General features: G+C 45.3%; 1 protein-coding gene across 3 annotated transcripts in view; it reads left to right on the top strand.

Moving 5' to 3' along the window:
- Nucleotides 1–20,494, top strand: part of LOC146856387 (17-beta-hydroxysteroid dehydrogenase type 6-like) — a 235,332-nt gene that overhangs the window by 198,488 nt on the left and 16,350 nt on the right. For all 3 annotated transcript variants that reach the window (XM_085654512.1, XM_085654511.1, XM_085654513.1), the window contains 2 exons: nucleotides 641–899; nucleotides 6,314–6,477. In XM_085654512.1, coding sequence (XP_085510638.1) covers nucleotides 641–899; nucleotides 6,314–6,477 — 423 coding nt within the window. The remainder of the gene's footprint in view (nucleotides 1–640; nucleotides 900–6,313; nucleotides 6,478–20,494) is intronic.

The raw sequence follows: 20,494 nt of genomic DNA, 5'->3' as shown, positions 1-20,494 counted from the left end.
ACAGGCGGGGTCATGCCAGGCCACGCATTAACATACAACCTAAGAACGGTGTTCGGGGCCATGCAACACATCAGGCCTGACATTAAGGCCGCAGCGGCTTTCTTGGACGCTGAAAAAGCGTTTGACTTGGTCGAATGGCCTTTTATGTTGGCAGTACTAAAGAGATTGGGCGTGGGTGATGTCTTTCTTAGACTGGTTTCAGTACTGTACAATCAGCCTGCGGCTAGAGTACGCATTGGGGATTTTTTTCAATCGGTTTCCATCAGTCAATGAGAAGAGACTAACTACAAATAATATTTTGATAAGATACAGACAGTGATAAAATGGGCAGGTTTGTAGTCTTGTGGTAATTTGAGGTTTGCTACATGATTAACAGGTGCCTCCCGCGTTTTTTTCCGTTCATGGTAGACGGAAAAAATACAAATTGAGGATTCGCACTGCAATCCACTTACGCTTACTGCTGAACTTTTTTGTTGTTGTCCAACTATAAATGGATATATCGAACAAGAAGCTTAATCAGCCTAAAGCAAGGGCTTTCCCACTCTATTTACCAGTTCCTGACACACTTACCTTCCTTCAGTGTGGGTATGAAAGATTCAAGGGGATGACTGCTTCACTCTATTTTTTGTTCTTTTACCAGGACTCTGGGGTCTGGTGAACAACGCCGGGGTTGGCTTCCCCATGGCACCCAATGAGTGGTTAGCCAAAGAGGATTTTGCAAAAGTGATCGACGTGAACTTGCTTGGCTTGATCGATGTGACCCTCAGCCTGGTGTCCCTGGTGAGGAAGTGCAAGGGCAGGATTGCCAATGTGAGCAGTGCTTTTGGGAGGATCGCACTTGTTAGTGGAGGGTACTCCATTTCCAAGTATGGAGTGGAGGCTTTTTCCGACAGCTTAAGGTAAGGAACACGTTGCTGGCATGGCCATCCAGTCAAATGACTGACATGAGGTTGGAGGAAAAGATTTATCTTGTCAAGTCAATCAAGCTTTATTCGGTTTATAAAATACAACCATAAAAGCCTTCTAAAAAGTTAACATTATTCCATTAAAAATTAACATTTATTCAATCAGTCCAATACATTCTAGTACATAAAGTGCATGGCAATTGGAGAAGGTGAATAAATAGGTTAAAATGTTGTGCAAGAATTACTGAGTAAGTTAAAATATTGTACAAGATCTAGGAAGAAAAAGGTTGGAAACTATTAATAATAGAATAAATCATTCTTTGTCTTAGAGTCCAGATTTTTCATATGTTACTGCCTCCTAATGGGAATTATCTATTCTTCTTTTAATCGCCATTTGTACAAAGACAATTTCTGCATTGCAAACCATTTATTTTTTCAAACTGTAAATGTAATTAAAAGCCTCCTTATAAAAATACAATTTACTATCGATAGATAAAGGGCGTAAGACATACTTCCTAATATCTCTGTAAAAATGACCTAAAAGTATAAAGTGCAGTGTCGTCTGTGGCGCTTTTCCATCGCATGGGCTATTTGGGAGGATGCGATTCCACTTGCCATTCTTTGGAAAAGCAAACAAGTGATGGAGAGTACCCAATCATAATCTAGTTAGAAAAAACCTATGTTGTAAGTTTCTTATAAATAATAAATATAGTTGGGTACCCAATAATACTGGACCTTCACAGTATAGTTTATCGTCTGTTTAGAACCTACTGCCCTATCTCTTAATGCATCTCTTGATTTTGTAAGTCTCAGTTTAAAGTCCCTTTTACTGTATTTCCAGATAGTCGTGGGATCTTTAAAATCAACTACCACCTTGCACTCAGTTAAAAGATTGTGAATATACTGAAGCCATGGAATTATTTTATAGTGGTCTAAGGCAAAACAATCCATTATGATCTCCTTTGTCAATTTCGTCTCCTCTTTAGTTCAGATCCCATACTAAAGCATAAGAGCTGGCATGCTGATGTAATCGCTAATGTAGGGGAAGGACAATTCCTTATGGACGGTGAACACCCGAAATATCGATTCCAAAATATCGACTGCCCAGAATATCGAAGTTTAAATATAGAGTGGACAGAATATCGAATTATCAAAATATAGATAGGTCAGAATATCGAATTTGGGGTACAAAATATCGATTTCCATAATATAGAATTTAAAAAAATAGAATTCCATAATATCGAATTTTAAAATATAGATTACCATAATATCGAAAAAATTTTAGTGTTATGTATGGTAGTATATGTGTTAAAATTATGTATTATTTTTGTAATGTATGTTTAAATTATTTAAACTAATGAATGTTATGTAATTTAATTTTTGCGTAATTTAATTCCGTAGCGGGTTGTGGGTTTATAGGGGAATAGGGTGAGAAGTAATTTTAATTATGCTTAATTAAATATTAATTATATTTATATGTTTTGTTAATTAATTGATTGATAATTAATTATTAATTGGTAATTAATTTTTATTAATTGGTAATAATTTATATTAATTGATTAATTGATAATTATGTTAATTGTATTTTTTATTATTAGGAGCGGGTTGTGGGTTTCTAGGGGAATTGAGTGGGAAGTAATTTAATAGTAATAAAGTAAATAATTATTTTTTTATTTATGTGTCTTGATAATTAATTGATAATTAATTATTAATTGGCAATTAATTTTTATTAAATGGGTAAATAATTTGGATGAATTGCTAATTCATTTTTATTAATTGCAAAATTATTTTTATTAATTGATTAATTGATAATAATGTTAATTGTATTTTTTATTATTGGGAGTGGGTTGTGGGATTATAGGGGAATTGGGTGGGAAGTAAATTAATTGTAATAAAGTAAATAATATATTTTTTAATTATGTGTATTGATAATTGATGATTAATTATTAATTGGTAATTAATTTGTATTAATTGGTAATTAAATTTTATTAATTGCTAATTAATTTTTTTCAATGGTAATTCATTGTTATAAATTGGTAATTATTTTTATTTAACTTTTGATTGGTATTGATAATTAATGTTATATTATTTTAAAAATAAATCTTTACTTTCCCTACTGTTGTACTCACTGGAGTGGGAATAGTAATTTTTACCCCTACGCTATCCAACGCTTTCTCTACTGTTGCACTCACTGGAGTGGGAATAGTACATTTTACCCTCCTGCTATCCAACGCTTTCCCTACTGTTACACTCTTTGGAGTGGGAATAGTAATTTTTACCCCTACACTATCCAGCGTTTTCCCTACTGTTGCATTCACTGGAATGGGAATAGTAATTTGTACCCCTACGCTATCCAACGCTTTCCCTACTGTTGCACTCACTGGAGTGAGAATAGTAATTTTCCCCTTCTTGCTATCCAACGCTTTCCCTACTGTTGCACTCTTTGGAGTGGGAATAGTAATTTTTACCCCTATGCTATCCAACGCTTTCCCTACTGTTGCACTCACTGGAGTGGGAATAGTAATTTTTACCCTCCTGCTATCCAACGCTTTCCCTACTGTTACACTCTTTGGAGTGGGAATAGTAATTTTTACCCCTACACTATCCAGCGTTTTCCCTACTGTTGCATTCACTGGAGTGGGAATAGTAATTTGTACCCCTACGCTATCCAACGCTTTCCCTACTGTTGCACTCACTGGAGTGGGAATAGTAATTTGTACCCCTACGCTATCCAACGCTTTCCCTACTGTTGCACTCTCTGCAGTGGGAATAGTAAAATGTATCCTCCCGCTATCCAACGCTTTCCCTACTGTTGCACTCTTTGGAGTGGGAATAGTAATTTTTACCCCTACGCTATCCACAGTTTTCCCTACTGTTGCACTCACTGGAGTGGGAATAGTAATTTTTACCCCTACGCTATCCAACGCTTTCCCTACTTTTGCACTCACTGGAGTGGGAATAGTAATTTTTACGCTCTCACTATCCAACAAAATCTCTACTTTTTTTACATTACTTTTATTATGTTTACATTTTAAGCTTTTTTATATTATATTATGTATGTTTTATTTAATTGTTTTTAATATTTAATTACTTTTATATTATTTTTAATACATTTAAAAAATTCGACATTTTAGCTAACTATATTTTAACATTCTATATTTTGGAATCGATATTTTAGTACTTACCTGTTTGTAGATAGGGAGTCGATATTCTTTCTTTCTATATTTTGGCGTCGATATTTTGTGTAGTCGATATTTTGTCTCTCGATATTAAGTCACTGAACCCTTATGGACTATGTATGAAGGAGTAGAATCAGGGACTGCTAAAAGCCTCCTTAAGAACTTGTTTTCCCGAATTTGCAATAACGTATAATTGGCTCTCCCCCATATTGCTGTTCCATAACATGTACCTGTAAGGCATTTGCTTCTATATAGGGTCAAAACTTCCCTAACTGGTTTGTTCACAATTTTTTGTGAAAATCTAAAAGTAGCCTCAACTAACCTTATGAATTTTTATTTACAGCGATCTATGTGAGTACCCCAGCTTCCCTGGCAAGTAAAGAGGAGGCCTAAATATGAAAAAGAAGGTGTTCTTTCAATTGGGACACCTTCCATGTGGTGGTTTCTATGTTTGGTTTTCCCCCTTCCACACGTCATTGTGAATGTTTTACTAAGGTTGAGTAATATGTTTTTCTCATTCATAAAAAATGCTAAATTTTCGATTAGACATTGTGGCCCATTAGCTGTCCTTGATAGCAGGACAGCTTTGTCTGCATACAAGAGAACTGGAGTAATGCAATTACCGATTCTAGGGGCATCAGCTTGCAATTTTTGCAGAGTAATGTCAACATTATTTATATACAGGGAGAATAAGAGTGGTGCCAGGACACACCCTTAGCGTATGCCTCGAGTAACTCTAATGCAGGGGATACATTCGCCGTTAAGGCCATAGCGGATTCTTGAAGTTAATAGCGCATAGATTTGTGACAGATAAACTATGATGTCTTTTTGTCTCTATTAAAGTCTGCCATAATTTTTCATGGATATAAAGATCGTCATCTTTTTACAACTGCATTGACCAAATTATGTCAAAATTAAAATGAGACACATTTAAAAAGAAAAAACTAAGTATTACTGCAGCTGAGATGCTGCCCCAATCAAAAGACATTATATACATACTAAAACCCTCATTTGTGGATCGTGAGGCTGCACTCTGTTCCACCAGGGCAGCAGAGGGATGCTCTTGGCTGCCCTGGTGAACTACAGCGTGCCTTATTTAGAGACCCGCACCAGGCAGGCCGAGTTCCCTGTGCCTTCAGAGGAGACAATACCATGCCAGCCCCACTGAAAGCTCTGAAGTCTTGTTGTGTGACAACACCTGAACAGAAAACTTCTTTGTTTAAAAAAAAAAAAAAATACTGAGCAGAAAATTATTTTGAAAAACAAAAAAGAAATGCTGGGTGTTTTCTCTCAGTGTGTGGGGGTAATTTATTGCTATCTTGTTTGGAACAGCCAAGTTTTCTTTGGTGATCCAGAACAAGCGAAAAATAAATCAAAACATCCAGCTTAAATATGTTGAAAGGACAAAGGTACTCTGGCTGGTAGCCCAATGTCAGTCGAGCCAGTGGTCAGCAGAAGCATCTCTGGCAGACAAATGGCATCTCCCCTGAGCAGAAATATAGTGGGGAACTACAAGTTTGGAAGATAAGGTACTACACCACTTTTGTGCCTTAGTACAGTGTCCACAAAACTCTAACTAAGACCATAGAATCCCCAATTCAACTTTCCTGTTTAGCAGCAAACCCCCCTCTCTCTTCCCTGAGGATGGTACTCAAGAAGATTCAGTAGAGATATGAGCCTAATAAGGTGTACAGATCTCAAGGGTTGGTATTGTAGATTGTAAGGGGCATACATTTCATAACATGGAATTTATTTCACTTGAGATGTTTCAAGTTATTGAGATTTTAAAATGGAGTGTTCCAGCAGCAAATGTGACCCTGGGCATTACATTCTCATTGTGCTTGTTTTTTAGGTCTTGCTTGACCCAGCGCATGCGCTGGTCTGGCGAGACTTATTGAGAGGGCTCCAAAAAGTGCTACCAGGCCAGCCTAGAGCTACAGTGCATGTGTGCGGGCGCGGGTGCTGCTTTTACCGCGATTACTTTCACATTCGCGGCCGCTTTGATGTTTGATCGCGATCACTTTCGCGGCCGCACGCCCGCTTGGCATAGCCAATAGGTCTCGCTTTTGGGTCCTTATAAGTATTTAGTTATGCAACTGTTGCATGGCTAAACACTTATAAGGTCCCAAAGGCGAGACCTATTGGCTATGCCTATGCTTGTTTATATAGTGTTTTGCTTTTCAGAACCATTGATCAACCTTTTTCTGTGGGTTCTCTATCAATCATTAGGCGTGACCTCCAGGCATTTGGCGTTAATGTCTCAATTGTGGAGCCTGGCTGCTTCAAGACTGATTTCGCCACAAAGGCAATAGTGGAGGAAAGTTTACATGCCGTGTGGGCCCGTGTGCCGAAAGATGTCAAGGAGAGCTATGGACAGCAATACTACAACGCCTGTGAGTAGATTAGTCATCTACTGTTTGCTGGGGAAGGCATGTGTCGGAGGTCCATTGACTTACTGTTTGACATTCATTTTCTCATAAGAGTATTAAAACAACTATATCCCCTTGTCTATGAGGTGTGTTACATATACATTTTGAAATTGAATTATCACACTGCTGCAATAAGAAAGTTCAACTGACTTTTGGATCAAAGTTATTGCTGTAGGGTAGAACAGTGTTTGTGCTGTACAATTGATTGGCTGAGCTAATGCTGAGAAAGTATTGGTGTTTTTGCTGTAGTATGCAGCGTTGTCTGTGCTCTACGATGCAATAGAAAAGTTAGAACTGTAGGATCAAATTGCCCGGTTACTTGCCAGTAATCTCCATTACTCCGAGTCAAGCTCTTCCTCGTTGCAGTCCTTGCAAGCTGAGAAAATAACATTCCCTCAGAAGTTGTTCCCCAGCTGATGAAAATAGTTCCCCCAACATGGCTGCCATTACCCAGCAGTCTGTAAAAGGGGAGGAAATTAGTGAATGTTTCCTGTTGCACATCAAGCCTTTAAAAAAGATTAGGAAATTAAATAACCAACCCCTACACCCGAGGGGAGGAGGTGATTTCAGCACTGCATTGAAGAAGACCTGGACTAGAAGTAATGAAGATTAGAGGATTACTGGTCAATAACTAGGCCATTGCCTCCTCGTCCATCTTCCTCAAAGCTGTCCTTACAAGTTGAGACAATACCTAAGGAGATACGATTGAACACTTTATTTTCCAATACACCTAATAAATCAATGTGTCAATAGATTTGCTGCAACAACTGTGAATATTTTTCTTTTTATCATATCTCCTCTTCCTAATGTTTTGTAAATGTGTAGTTGCTTTATGACATCTTATGTGTCAGACAGAGAAGACACTACATGGTTCCCAAAATCTACTGGAAAATTCCCACCAAACTGCAACCGGTAATGTGGAAGATGTGAGCGGATTTTGATTTAGCTGAACAAACAATTCCTTTTAGTGATGTTGGATGCACATGATGCTGAAATTCCCATAGTGCATCCGCGTGTACCTGAGTGGGAACCTCTGAACCTGACATTTCATAACGTTTGATTATTACTGCCATAATCCACCTTGAAGCATTTGATGTGCATGGACGAATACCTCTACTCAAAAGGCCAAAAATAATGAACAGAGAGTCTACTTTCTGAAAGGAGGATGTTCTGGATAATGATCTTTGCAAGTCAAGAGTGTGTGGAGTTGTGTAGGATGGAAGAGGGCAGATCACTGGAAGGACAATCTCCTATGAGCATTGAAAAGAAGAGGGTATGATGGGCAAGAAGAGGGTGCTCAGACAAACCTTACCTGGAAAAGAACGGATGAAGGAAAGCAATGGAAACCAAAGCTCCAATTTCCCCAATCTTTCTACTTGAACAAATGGCAACAATGAATACCACCTTAGAGGTTAGGTATTATAAATAAAGATGTTTCCAAAGGCTCAACGGGAAGACACGTTAAGACATGAAGGACCAAGGTTAAGTCCCAAGATGGGAAAGGAAAATGGATCCTAGGTTTTTGGAAAAAAAAGCTCCTGTAGTGACACAATGCTAGAGGAGCCACTGCTGAACACTGACCCCCCCCACCTTTAAGACTGGATAGCTGCCCATTGGTTCCTAATTGTGGTTACAACTAGACCTTGTATGAAACTATCCTGTAAGAAATCTAAAATGTTGACAGCAGCACAGGTTGTAGGATAAGATTCCTACTATGACATCATGATTCAGAATTTCACCAGTGACGACTATATGATTTGTGTGGTGACTGGCATCTGGAATTCTGAATACATTCCGCTACTTGATGAGTAGCCCTGTCCTAACAGAATTTGACATTCCGCAGCCATACACCAAGATGGAGGCACTTCAGGGACTCTTGTGACAAAGGAGATAGTCTCACTGGAGAGGAAATTAATGGAAACTGCCAGGAAGGATGGACCGCGTTCTGAAGTAGGAGAGGAAATCAAGTTCTCTTAGTCCACTCTGGTACCACTAAGAATACCTCAGCTTCATCTTATTGAATTTTCTTTAACACTTGTTGGATCAGGTTAAAGGAGGAAACAATAAAGAAGCCCCCTTGGCCCCATGTTCGAAATAGCATATTTTGCCCAAGCTACTGTGGAGGGAATCAGAGAGCAGAACTGTGGTAAACAGGGGTTTGGACTCTGTGCCACCGAGGTCTAGCCAAGGATGACCAAACCTCTGTATGGGCTCTTGAGAAAAGTGAGGGGAGAGATATAGGGATTCTAATGATGGGAATCTCAAACTGGGTCCATATGCCCCCCCCCCCAAAGAAGATGCACTGTAGTTAGAGAGTGGAGAGTGTGTTTCGCCCACAGACCTATCTCCCAGAAATGGAGAAATAGAGAGTACTGCATCACCCATAGAAGTTTCAGGTAAGCTTTTACTATTTGATTGTTTGTTTATATGCAAACTGCTTGGTTCTTGATCAGAAGAAGGAAATAGAGTAATGCTGTTCCAGCCACTGCTAGCTTTTTCCAGTTGGAGGAGTTGAGGTATTCTTGCCTGCTCCACGTGTCCTGCATCTGACCTAATCCGAGAACTGCTGCCTTACTCAACTTTGCTGGCATCTGTTGAGATGGTCACTAGAGGTGGAGCTACTAACTGACGACCCCTGATGGAGCGCGGGTCACCAGCTCGGGTTAAACACACACATACCTAATACTCAACTGGGCCCAAACCATTCACACAGATGAGCTAGCAAACTCCGCTGATATCAATTTTTTAGTTTTACCTGTAATTTAATTTCACCTTTACCAAGTCTTACCAATTTGATCTCTTTAATAATTCTTTTCTCGATGAATCAGGTTTTTGAGATAGTTTAAGGTAGAAAATTACATTTAACTTTAAACTTGAAATAACCACAAACTCAAAAAGTTTTAAAAACTTTATCTAAATCAATAATTTTGTGAGTCAGAATCAATTACAGTTTAGACACATTCTCTCAAGAGGCAAGATAAAGGTCAAATAAAGCAAAGTCATAATAATGATCAGTGAAGACGGTACCTGCAAGAGGGAGAGAGAGAGAGAGCAGGCACGACAGGTTTCACAGAATTATATTTACCTAAGGTGATAGATGAACCCAACTCCCTGAAGATGGGTCAGATGGAATCTGCCAGGACAGGATGCAGACAGAGAATTGGACAGATTCGGATCTGGGATGGTGACCTCTTCTAAGTGCAACGCCAGCATCGCACCCCTCTCTGATAGTACTCTCCTCAGGTGTCCCTCTTCCGAAATCCCCTTCCAGATGATTAGATTAGCGATCAGTATCTCATTTTCTCGAGCAGAGTTTCTGGCAGCAGCAGGGTCTGAGACAGCGTCTAGGACAGAGTCTGTAGCAGCATACGTGTTGGGTCGGTGACAAGTCGGCATGACAGATCTGACAAGTCTGACAAAATCTCTAGCTAACTTACCTCAATTATACTATTTTGTATTTGTGTACCACCCCCAAAAGTTGCAATATTCGTGTTTTCCCCTATTCTGATTGGTCAGGGCGAGGAGTTGCGTTCATCACACCATATTAAAAGTAATAATTTCTCTTTGGACTATTGTTCTGTTTCCGCCCCTTAATTTACTTTCCCATAGATTTATTCTCACCCGCATTTCACATTATGTTCAGTACAAGTTATACATTTTATTCAAAATTGTTCCTTTCGTCCGGTTCAGGGGTTTACTTTCCCAGGCATCTTTGCCAAATGTGGCCTTGGCTGTGATTCAAGTGTGTCATCCTGGTTTTCGGGAAGTTTCTATGCGCATGCACGTGGATCAGATGGGGTAGGGATTTCAGTCACCCTCTGAGGCCCAAATATGAACTAATAATAAAGTCAGAAGAAGACACGTTAGAATGTGACAATAAATGATTTCACTGTATACTACTTATCTCTACTCTATCCCCATTTACTTATTCAATCTTTTCGCATTAGTGCTTAGTAGAATTTATAGGTTTAGTTTAAGCGACAGTGTTAGACCTGTCAGCCCTTTGGGTGGTCCCTCCTCATCATTATTTATTTTGTCCCACTTTTGCCTCAAACCCTGTTTGAATTTTTCCTTTTTGGGAACCACCAGACTTTTTAGTGTTGCTGCAGATTCAGGGAGCCATTTTACCTACCCCTGAAACTTCTGTCTGAGGGCCTGAAGCACAAAATGGTGGCCACCTGTGACATCACCAGCATCCACTGGAACCTGCTAGCACCTTCCAGAACATTCCAGAACCCTGTGACAGTTGGAGGCGGTTTAGAATGTTGGGAAGCTAAGACAGAGAGTTGGCAGTTGGAGCTGGCAGTTGGCACCTGACTGGTGAGGAGTGAGCAGCAAAAACGTGAAGGAGGAAGGAGTGAAGCAGCAGGGGTGGAAACTTGTGCCTGGAGTGGGGTCCATAAACCCACCCTTGATACTAGTCCCTACTGACGGAGCCCAGCCTAGAGCCCTGTGTGGGAAGAAGTCAGAAAAACCATCCTGAGGACCTGGACAGCAGGAACAGGCCTTAGAAACAAGAGAACAGCAAGATCCTGACCTGGAAGCTGGTTTCCCTGAAGTCCGACGTCGAGTAGCCTAAGACCTGGAGCCCGAGGTGGAGAAGCGGCGCTGACTGGAAAAGCAGACGTCGTACCCGGAGCCGCCAGAGGTCGAGAGAGGGCACCGTCAGAGGTCGTGAGGAATACCAGAGGTCGAGGAGGAAGTCACCCGAGGTCGAGTGAGCGGCGTCATCGGAGGAGTGAAGTCCGCCCTCCGGAGTCGTCGGGGACCGAGGTGAAGTGTAACGGAGGTCGGGAGTGAGGATCGCACTCCGGAGTCGCCGGAACCTGTAAGAATCGTGCCGTAGGTCGGGAGTGGAGGTCGCACTCCGGAGTCGCCGGAAACCTGAGGAGAGGGACACCGGAGGTCGGGAGTGAGGATCGCACTCCGGAGCCGCCGGAAGTCGACATCGAGGCAAGGCCGGCCGACGTCATCGAAGCCGAGGTCGCCATCGGACCGGAGCCGCCCGAAGTCGACATCGAGTAAGACTGCCCGACGCCATCGAATCGGAGGCCGAGATCGAACCGAGGCCGCTGACATCGAGACCGGAGCCGCCTGCCGGCGTCGTCAAAGAACTGACATTGTGCCGAGGCCGCCGACATCGAGCTGGAACCGCCTCACGGCATCGACCCGACTCCAGCGGCGTCGGAGCATCAGAAAAAGGGCAGTAAGTGGAGTAGAGGGCGCCTAAGGCCCTGTGGAGACCTGAGAGACTGCTCTAAGGGGCTAGGGAGGTGCTGGAACCAACCTGACTGTGCCAGGGGTGAACTGGGACTAATCTAGAGAAGGTGTGTGGAGAGAGAGAGCCAGGTCTCTGGTATTTTCCCCCTTTATCTACCTCAGTTTAGGCCTCAGCCTTGACCAAGCCAGGGAGTAGACTCCCCCAAGCCTTCCACATCCCCACAAGCTGTGCCTGGGCCAAATCAGCCCTTAGGAATTCAAAAGTGATCTGAATCCATGAGTGTCACTGTCAGCTTTTAAGTATTTATTAGGGGCACTGTATTTATTGTATTTAACCTATTTATTGTTCCACTGTATTTATTGGTCCACAGTATTTATTGATGCACAATATTTATTGGTTACAGTATTTATTGCCTCAGAATATTTAATTGCCTGTCTGTATTGCACTTTTATTTATGCCTTCAGTATTTATGATCACCCCTATTTATTGAATCATTAAGCCAGTATTTATTTGTCCTGCACTTTCTAAAAAGTTTGTATATTGTGATTGTTATTTATTTTCTCCAATCAGCAACTAAGAGAAAAAGCAGATAAAGAAAGTTATTTTCATAATTTTTACGGTGTAGAGTCGTTTTTGGAACGGATGCACGCATGGTTATTGTTTGGGTATGTTGTATGCTTAGCGCGGAGCCTGATTCCTGACCACTCGAGCCAAGCTACCACAGTGTGTTCGGAAGACCACCACCACCCTTTCAGAGTGGGAGTGTGGTTTTCCAACATAAATTGTTGTTCAGTGGTGGGATAGAGCTGTGCCTACGTATACTCAACAATAACTGTGGGTAGTCCATAGGCCTACACCGGGAGTTTTCTCAAAGCGGCCTTCCTAATTGTGGGTTTTTGTTTTTTCCAAATTTACTCTGGTGGTGGGAGGAGGTATTATTAAAGGTACCCCCCTGCATAGTTACTGCACAAAAACCTGTCCTCTAACCTGAGTGGGCGAGATGGAATTTGTACTAGAAAATCTAGAAACGTACACTGTGGCCCAACTCAGGGAGTTTTGCCAGCGGGAGGGGGTGTACTGTCCCCCAGGAGCAAAGAAGGGTGCACTCCAAACCAGCTTAAGGGCTTGGGGGGAGGCACGCCGAGAAAGCAAGGCTGAGGAGGAGGACAGGGATGGAGAGCCTGACACCGAGGGGGCTGAGATGTACCAACCTGAGGTGGGGAACCTGTCAGCAGGGCCCAGAACCATTTCTAGGAAGGGCAGCAGTGCCTCTAGCGGTGGCTTGTCTGAGGTGGAGTTAACAGACCGGAGGGAGAAAAGACAGCTCACATGGGACTTAGCAAGGCTGGAGAAGGAGAAGGAGGAGCAGAGGATGGCCCATGAATTACGACTGAAAGAAATAGATCTTCAGATCTTGAGAATCGGGGCACAACCTGTTCCTAATGGTGGCAGCCAAACCCAAGAGATCACCAGGGAACCTAAACCATACCTGCCAAAGGACATAGTAGCTAGCTATGGAGTGGGCGACGATATCGCCAAGTGGCTAGCGGCCTATAAGGTCTCATTGAGGGCCCATGGGGTTCCAGAGAAGTACTGGGGAGGGGGATTGTACAAGTACATGCCTCCAGCGGGTAGGGATGCTTTATTGGCCCTCGAGGAGGATGAGCAGACCCACTACCCCACCATGAAACTGGCGCTCATCAGAAAGTTTGGACTAACACCTGAAAAGTACAGACAGAAGTTCAGGGGTAGTCACAAACTGGGCACGCAGAATTGGGTGGACTTCCTGGACTATGCGAAGAAGGCAATGGAAGGATGGATTCAGGGCAGTGAAGTGAGGAACTACGAGGGGTTGTTTGACCTGGTACTGAAGGAACACCTGCTCGAGAAATGTTTCCCTGAACTGCGGCAACACCTGGTGGATAGCAAGCTGACCAGTCCCCGGAAGCTTGCTGAGGAGGCGGACATTTGGGCTAGTACCCGGGTGTCCACAAGGGGGACTGGAGGGGATACTCAAAAGGCCGGACAGGGCGCCCCCCAGAAGAAAGAGAGAGGGGAAAAGAAAAAGGAGTTCTCCAAAGGCCCCCAAAATAACTTCCAAGGGAAGGGAACAGGATTCACCCCTAAGGCTAACCCGCCCAGAAACCCTAATCCTGGCCAGAGTCAGCAGCCAAGGGTTGTCCATTGCTATGAGTGCGGTGGCGTTGGACACTATAAAGGAGATCCGAAGTGCTTGAAACGACCACCCCCTCCCACTGGAGGAAAGACCCCCGGAGTAGCTAGTGTAGTGCTCGGGGAGGAGATGCCCTTAACTAAGGGAAGGGAGTGGGCGGGTGTAACTTTAGTGTCCCTGGGAGAACGGGAGATGGTTCCTAAGATCCAGGTGCCCGCAAATACCGCAAAGTATGGGCAATGGGTCACCATCAACGGCCAAAGAGGGGAGGCTCTGAGAGACACAGGAGCCAGTATGACTATGGTGCGTAGCCAACTGGTGTCTCCAGAGCAGGTAATTCCCGATGTACTCCACCCAGCCGCGATGGCTGACGGCAGAACAGGCCACTATCCAGTGGCCGAGGTTCCCTTTGAATGGGGGGGGGTTGCAGGTTCACTTCGAGTTGCCGTAAGCCCTGCCGTGCCAGTCGATTGTCTGCTGGGGAATGACATGGAGCACAACGCTTGGAAGGAGGTGGAATACCGGACTCACACCGAGATGCTGGGTACACCTGACTGGGCCTGTGTTAGCACAAGGTCCACGACTACCCGAAGAGGGAGTTCATTTCGGCTGGAGCCTGGAACAAAGGCCCAGCCAGCTGCCAGTCAAGGGAAGAACCGAGGACAGGAGGAGCCTGCCTCGGCGTCCCCACCCCGTAGGACGGATAGGCCACCGGAGGTGGTGGACCAGGAGTCTGCGGTGGGGGACGTTACCAACCTGGAGGACCTACCCATCCCGGCCGAGTGGCACGTGGAGGGAGGCCCGTCCAGGGAGGAATTCTGCCAGGGCCAGAGGGAGTGCCCTACCCTTGAGGGGCTGAGGCGACAGGCCGAAGCCCAGGCAGCAGGGAACGTTGAAGGGAACTACAGTGTTTACTGGGAGGATGGCCTCCTCTACAGTGAACCCAAGGCACCCCTACACGGATCGTCACGAGCCTTGGTAGTTCCTCAACGTTATCGAGCCTTCCTTCTGGAGTTGGCTCACGAGATACCATTGGCAGGACACTTGGGGCAAGACAAGACCTTCGCCCGTCTTGTCCCACACTTTTATTGGCCTCAGATGAAAGTGTCGTCCGATACCTACTGCCGGACATGTGTGTCTTGCCAAGCCAGTGGGAAAACAGGGGTGAAGCTGAAAGCTCCCCTGGAACCACTTCCTGTCGTTAGCACCCCCTTTGAAAGGGTGGGCATCGACATTGTGGGTCCATTAGATCCGCCAACTACAGCTGGTCACAGGTTTATCCTGGTTCTGGTGGATCATGCCACACGGTACCCAGAGGCAATACCTCTGAGGACCATAACAGCACCTGTTGTGGCAAGGGCCCTGATGGGAATCTTTACCCGAGTGGGTTTTCCCAAGGAAGTTGTGTCCGACAGGGGGACCAACTTCATGTCAGCGTATATGCGGGCAATGTGGAAGGAGTGTGGAGTGACATACCGGTTCACAACTCCTTACCACCCCCAGACCAATGGTCTGGTGGAGAGGTTTAATAAAACCTTGAAGGGCATGATCAGAAGTCTGCCTGAAAGCCTGCGGAGGAAATGGGACGTCCTCCTACCCTGTTTACTTTTTTCCTACAGGGAAGTGCCACAGAAGGGAGTGGGCTTCAGCCCCTTCGAGCTTCTGTATGGGCACCCTGTACGTGGACCTCTCAACCTGGTGAGAGACGGATGGGAAAGAACTCCCAGAAAGCTTCCCCAGGATGTGGTGAGCTACATGCTGGCCTTCCGGAGCCAAATGGCTAAGTTGTGGAAGCAAGCTTCTGACAACTTGGAAGCCAGCCAAGCAGTGATGAAGGCGTGGTATGACCACAACGCTCACCCGGTGGAGTTGGAGCCTGGCCAGAAGGTGTGGGTGATCGAACCGGGAGAGCTTAGTGCCCTCCAGGATCGCTGGTCAGGACCCTTTGAGGTGTTGGAGAAGAAGGGTAAGGCTACCTACTTGGTGGACCTGAAGACCCCTCGTCAGCCCCTGCGGGTGCTGCATGCCAACCGCCTCAAACCCCACCACGAGAGGCCCGAAGTCATCTTGATGATGGTGACTGACGGAGGAGAGGACGTGGAAAGCGAGCCTCTCCCTGATCTGTTTGCGTCTCAAGAGAAGGATGGGTCGGTGGAGGGAGTGATTCTCTCCCCATCTCTAACTCCTGAACAGCAGGAGGACTGTCGCCAGGTCCTGGGGCAGTACTCCTCGTTGTTCTCCCTTGTCCCGGGTAGGACTCACCTGTGCGTCCATGACGTGGACACAGGAGACAGCCCACCTGTGAAGTCCAAGATCTACCGGATGTCAGACAAGGTGAAGGCCAGCATTCATAGTGAAGTCACTAAGATGCTGGAGCTAGGAGTGATTGAACCTTCTAGCAGCCCCTGGTCCAGTCCGGTGGTGTTAGTACCAAAAGCTGCACCACCGGGTGCCCAACCAGAACTGAGGTTCTGTGTGGACTATCGGGGACTGAATTCAGTGACCAAAACTGATGCTCATCCGATCCCTAGGGCGGATGAATTGATTGACCGGCTGGGAGCTGCCCAATATCTAAGTACCTTTGACCTTACTTCAGGGTACTGGCAGATCTCGTTGACTGATGGAGCAAGGGAAAGGTCAGCCTTCTCCACGCCCAATGGCCACTACCAGTTCTGTGTGATGCCCTTTGGGCTCAAGAACGCACCTGCCACGTTTCAGCGCCTGGTAAACCAGATCCTCACCGGAATGGAGAGTTTCTCTGCTGCTTATCTGGATGACATAGCCGTCTTCAGTAACAGCTGGGAGGATCACTTGCGTCACCTGCAAGCTGTTCTCCAGGCCCTGAGACAAGCTGGATTGACGATCAAGGCCAGCAAGTGCCAGATCGGGCAGGGGTCGGTAGTGTACCTTGGACACTTGGTGGGTAGGGGAGCGGTGCAACCCCTCCAGGCGAAGATCGAGGCCATCATGGCCTGGGAACCCCCCAAGACACAGACTGAGGTCCGAGCATTTTTGGGCCTCACGGGATACTACCGCCGCTTCGTGAAGGGGTACGGTACCATCGTAGCCCCCCTCACGGAGCTCACGTCCAAGAAACAACCTCGACGGGTAGTCTGGACGGAGGCTTGTCAGCAAGCCTTTGAGAGATTGAAGAAAGCCATGTGCGAGGCCCCGGTCTTAAGGGCCCCAGACTTTTCCAAGGAGTTCATTGTCCAGACAGATGCATCAGAACATGGCATTGGGGCAGTGTTATCGCAACTCAACGAAGAGGGTCTGGATCAACCCGTGGTCTTCCTATCCCGGAGACTACTTCCCAGGGAACAGAAGTGGAGTGCAATAGAGCGTGAAGCCTTTGCAGTGGTATGGGCTCTGAAGAAGTTGCGGCCATACCTGTTTGGCTCGCACTTCCTAGTTCAGACCGACCACAGACCCCTTCGTTGGCTGATGCAAATGAAGGGGGAGAATCCCAAGTTGTTGAGGTGGTCTATTTCCCTACAGGGGATGGACTTTCAGGTGGAACATCGGCCTGGAGTGGACCACGCCAATGCAGACGGTCTCTCAAGGTATTTCCGCCTTAGTGATGAGAACTCCCAAGGGGTTGGGTAGCTCTCCCCACTTTCAGCTGGGGGGGACGCGTGTTAGACCTGTCAGCCCTTTGGGTGGTCCCTCCTCATCATTATTTATTTTGTCCCACTTTTGCCTCAAACCCTGTTTGAATTTTTCCTTTTTGGGAACCACCAGACTTTTTAGTGTTGCTGCAGATTCAGGGAGCCATTTTACCTACCCCTGAAACTTCTGTCTGAGGGCCTGAAGCACAAAATGGTGGCCACCTGTGACATCACCAGCATCCACTGGAACCTGCTAGCACCTTCCAGAACATTCCAGAACCCTGTGACAGTTGGAGGCGGTTTAGAATGTTGGGAAGCTAAGACAGAGAGTTGGCAGTTGGAGCTGGCAGTTGGCACCTGACTGGTGAGGAGTGAGCAGCAAAAACGTGAAGGAGGAAGGAGTGAAGCAGCAGGGGTGGAAACTTGTGCCTGGAGTGGGGTCCATAAACCCACCCTTGATACTAGTCCCTACTGACGGAGCCCAGCCTAGAGCCCTGTGTGGGAAGAAGTCAGAAAAACCATCCTGAGGACCTGGACAGCAGGAACAGGCCTTAGAAACAAGAGAACAGCAAGATCCTGACCTGGAAGCTGGTTTCCCTGAAGTCCGACGTCGAGTAGCCTAAGACCTGGAGCCCGAGGTGGAGAAGCGGCGCTGACTGGAAAAGCAGACGTCGTACCCGGAGCCGCCAGAGGTCGAGAGAGGGCGCCGTCAGAGGTCGTGAGGAATACCAGAGGTCGAGGAGGAAGTCACCCGAGGTCGAGTGAGCGGCGTCATCGGAGGAGTGAAGTCCGCCCTCCGGAGTCGTCGGGGACCGAGGTGAAGTGTAACGGAGGTCGGGAGTGAGGATCGCACTCCGGAGTCGCCGGAACCTGTAAGAATCGTGCCGGAGGTCGGGAGTGGAGGTCGCACTCCGGAGTCGCCGGAAACCTGAGGAGAGGGACACCGGAGGCCGGGAGTGAGGATCGCACTCCGGAGCCGCCGGAAGTCGACATCGAGGCAAGGCCGGCCGACGTCATCGAAGCCGAGGTCGCCATCGGACCGGAGCCGCCCGAAGTCGACATCGAGTAAGACTGCCCGACGCCATCGAATCGGAGGCCGAGATCGAACCGAGGCCGCTGACATCGAGACCGGAGCCGCCTGCCGGCGTCGTCAAAGAACTGACATTGTGCCGAGGCCGCCGACATCGAGCTGGAACCGCCTCACGGCATCGACCCGACTCCAGCGGCGTCGGAGCATCAGAAAAAGGGCAGTAAGTGGAGTAGAGGGCGCCTAAGGCCCTGTGGAGACCTGAGAGACTGCTCTAAGGGGCTAGGGAGGTGCTGGAACCAACCTGACTGTGCCAGGGGTGAACTGGGACTAATCTAGAGAAGGTGTGTGGAGAGAGAGAGCCAGGTCTCTGGTATTTTCCCCCTTTATCTACCTCAGTTTAGGCCTCAGCCTTGACCAAGCCAGGGAGTAGACACCCCCAAGCCTTCCACATCCCCACAAGCTGTGCCTGGGCCAAATCAGCCCTTAGGAATTCAAAAGTGATCTGAATCCATGAGTGTCACTGTCAGCTTTTAAGTATTTATTAGGGGCACTGTATTTATTGTATTTAACCTATTTATTGTTCCACTGTATTTATTGGTCCACAGTATTTATTGATGCACAATATTTATTGGTTACAGTATTTATTGCCTCAGAATATTTAATTGCCTGTCTGTATTGCACTTTTATTTATGCCTTCAGTATTTATGATCACCCCTATTTATTGAATCATTAAGCCAGTATTTATTTGTCCTGCACTTTCTAAAAAGTTTGTATATTGTGATTGTTATTTATTTTCTCCAATCAGCAACTAAGAGAAAAAGCAGATAAAGAAAGTTATTTTCATAATTTTTACGGTGTAGAGTCGTTTTTGGAACGGATGCACGCATGGTTATTGTTTGGGTATGTTGTATGCTTAGCGCGGAGCCTGATTCCTGACCACTCGAGCCAAGCTACCACAGTGTGTTCGGAAGACCACCACCACCCTTTTAGAATGTGACAATAAATGATTTCACTGTATACTACTTATCTCTACTCTATCCCCATTTACTTATTCAATCTTTTCGCATTAGTGCTTAGTAGAATTTATAGGTTTAGTTTAAGCGACAGCATGTGCATTACCATGTGAGTTTCAAGCGGCCATTTTTAAAGATATTGCGCAGCTACAAAGTTTTACCACCAAGCAACAGAAGACGTCATACTACGTAGATGCAGTAGACACATGCGCAGAGATTTTCCCGCGTTTTTGGAGGCCATTTTAGACACTCGGGTTACTTGTTAGTAATACACATAGGCAAGCGTCCCCTAGATACAGTATGATAAATGTGATGCAATGTTGGTATTTACAAGAATTGTTGGTTACATGATTACATGTTATTTGAGAGGATTGCATACGAGCAAGTTTCTTTAAATAGGAAACCTTGCCCCATCAATCCCTTCTCTGATGGCATATAATGCCATCACTAATTTCTACAAAATCAGATGCCAACTTTAGCACATCTCAATTTCTTCTTCAACCCTTTCATTCCTTTCTTTCTACCCCTTACACTGTAATCCTCTCATTCTTTTGTAAAAGTCTCCTTTTAATTCTTCTAGTTGTATTTCTTCGAATATTCTTTTCTTACCTCTTTCATTAATTTCATGTTTCTTCATCCCTTTGCAGCATTTATGCCAAAACATTATTGCTAATACTAATTGTGTTATTCCCATTATGGGCAGTATTATATGACCTAGAATACCATTACCTATGTTAGAAAACCAACTACCTAAACTAGAAATGCTATTTGTCAACTTCTTCCAAACACTTCCAACTTCCAGTGGTTTCAACTCTTCTTCTAATTTCGTAATATTTTTAATGTATCTTCCAATTTCAACACTTTTATCTGGACTATATGTGCAACAATGTTGCGTTTTCAATAATTTACAGACTCCACCCTCTTTTGCCAATAGTA

Source organism: Triturus cristatus, chromosome 4_1, assembly GCF_964204655.1.
Source record: "Triturus cristatus chromosome 4_1, aTriCri1.1, whole genome shotgun sequence".
Lineage (NCBI taxonomy): Eukaryota > Metazoa > Chordata > Amphibia > Caudata > Salamandridae > Triturus > Triturus cristatus.
Note: the sequence above shows the minus strand (reverse complement) of the source record. Positions and strands in the feature narration are given on the sequence as shown.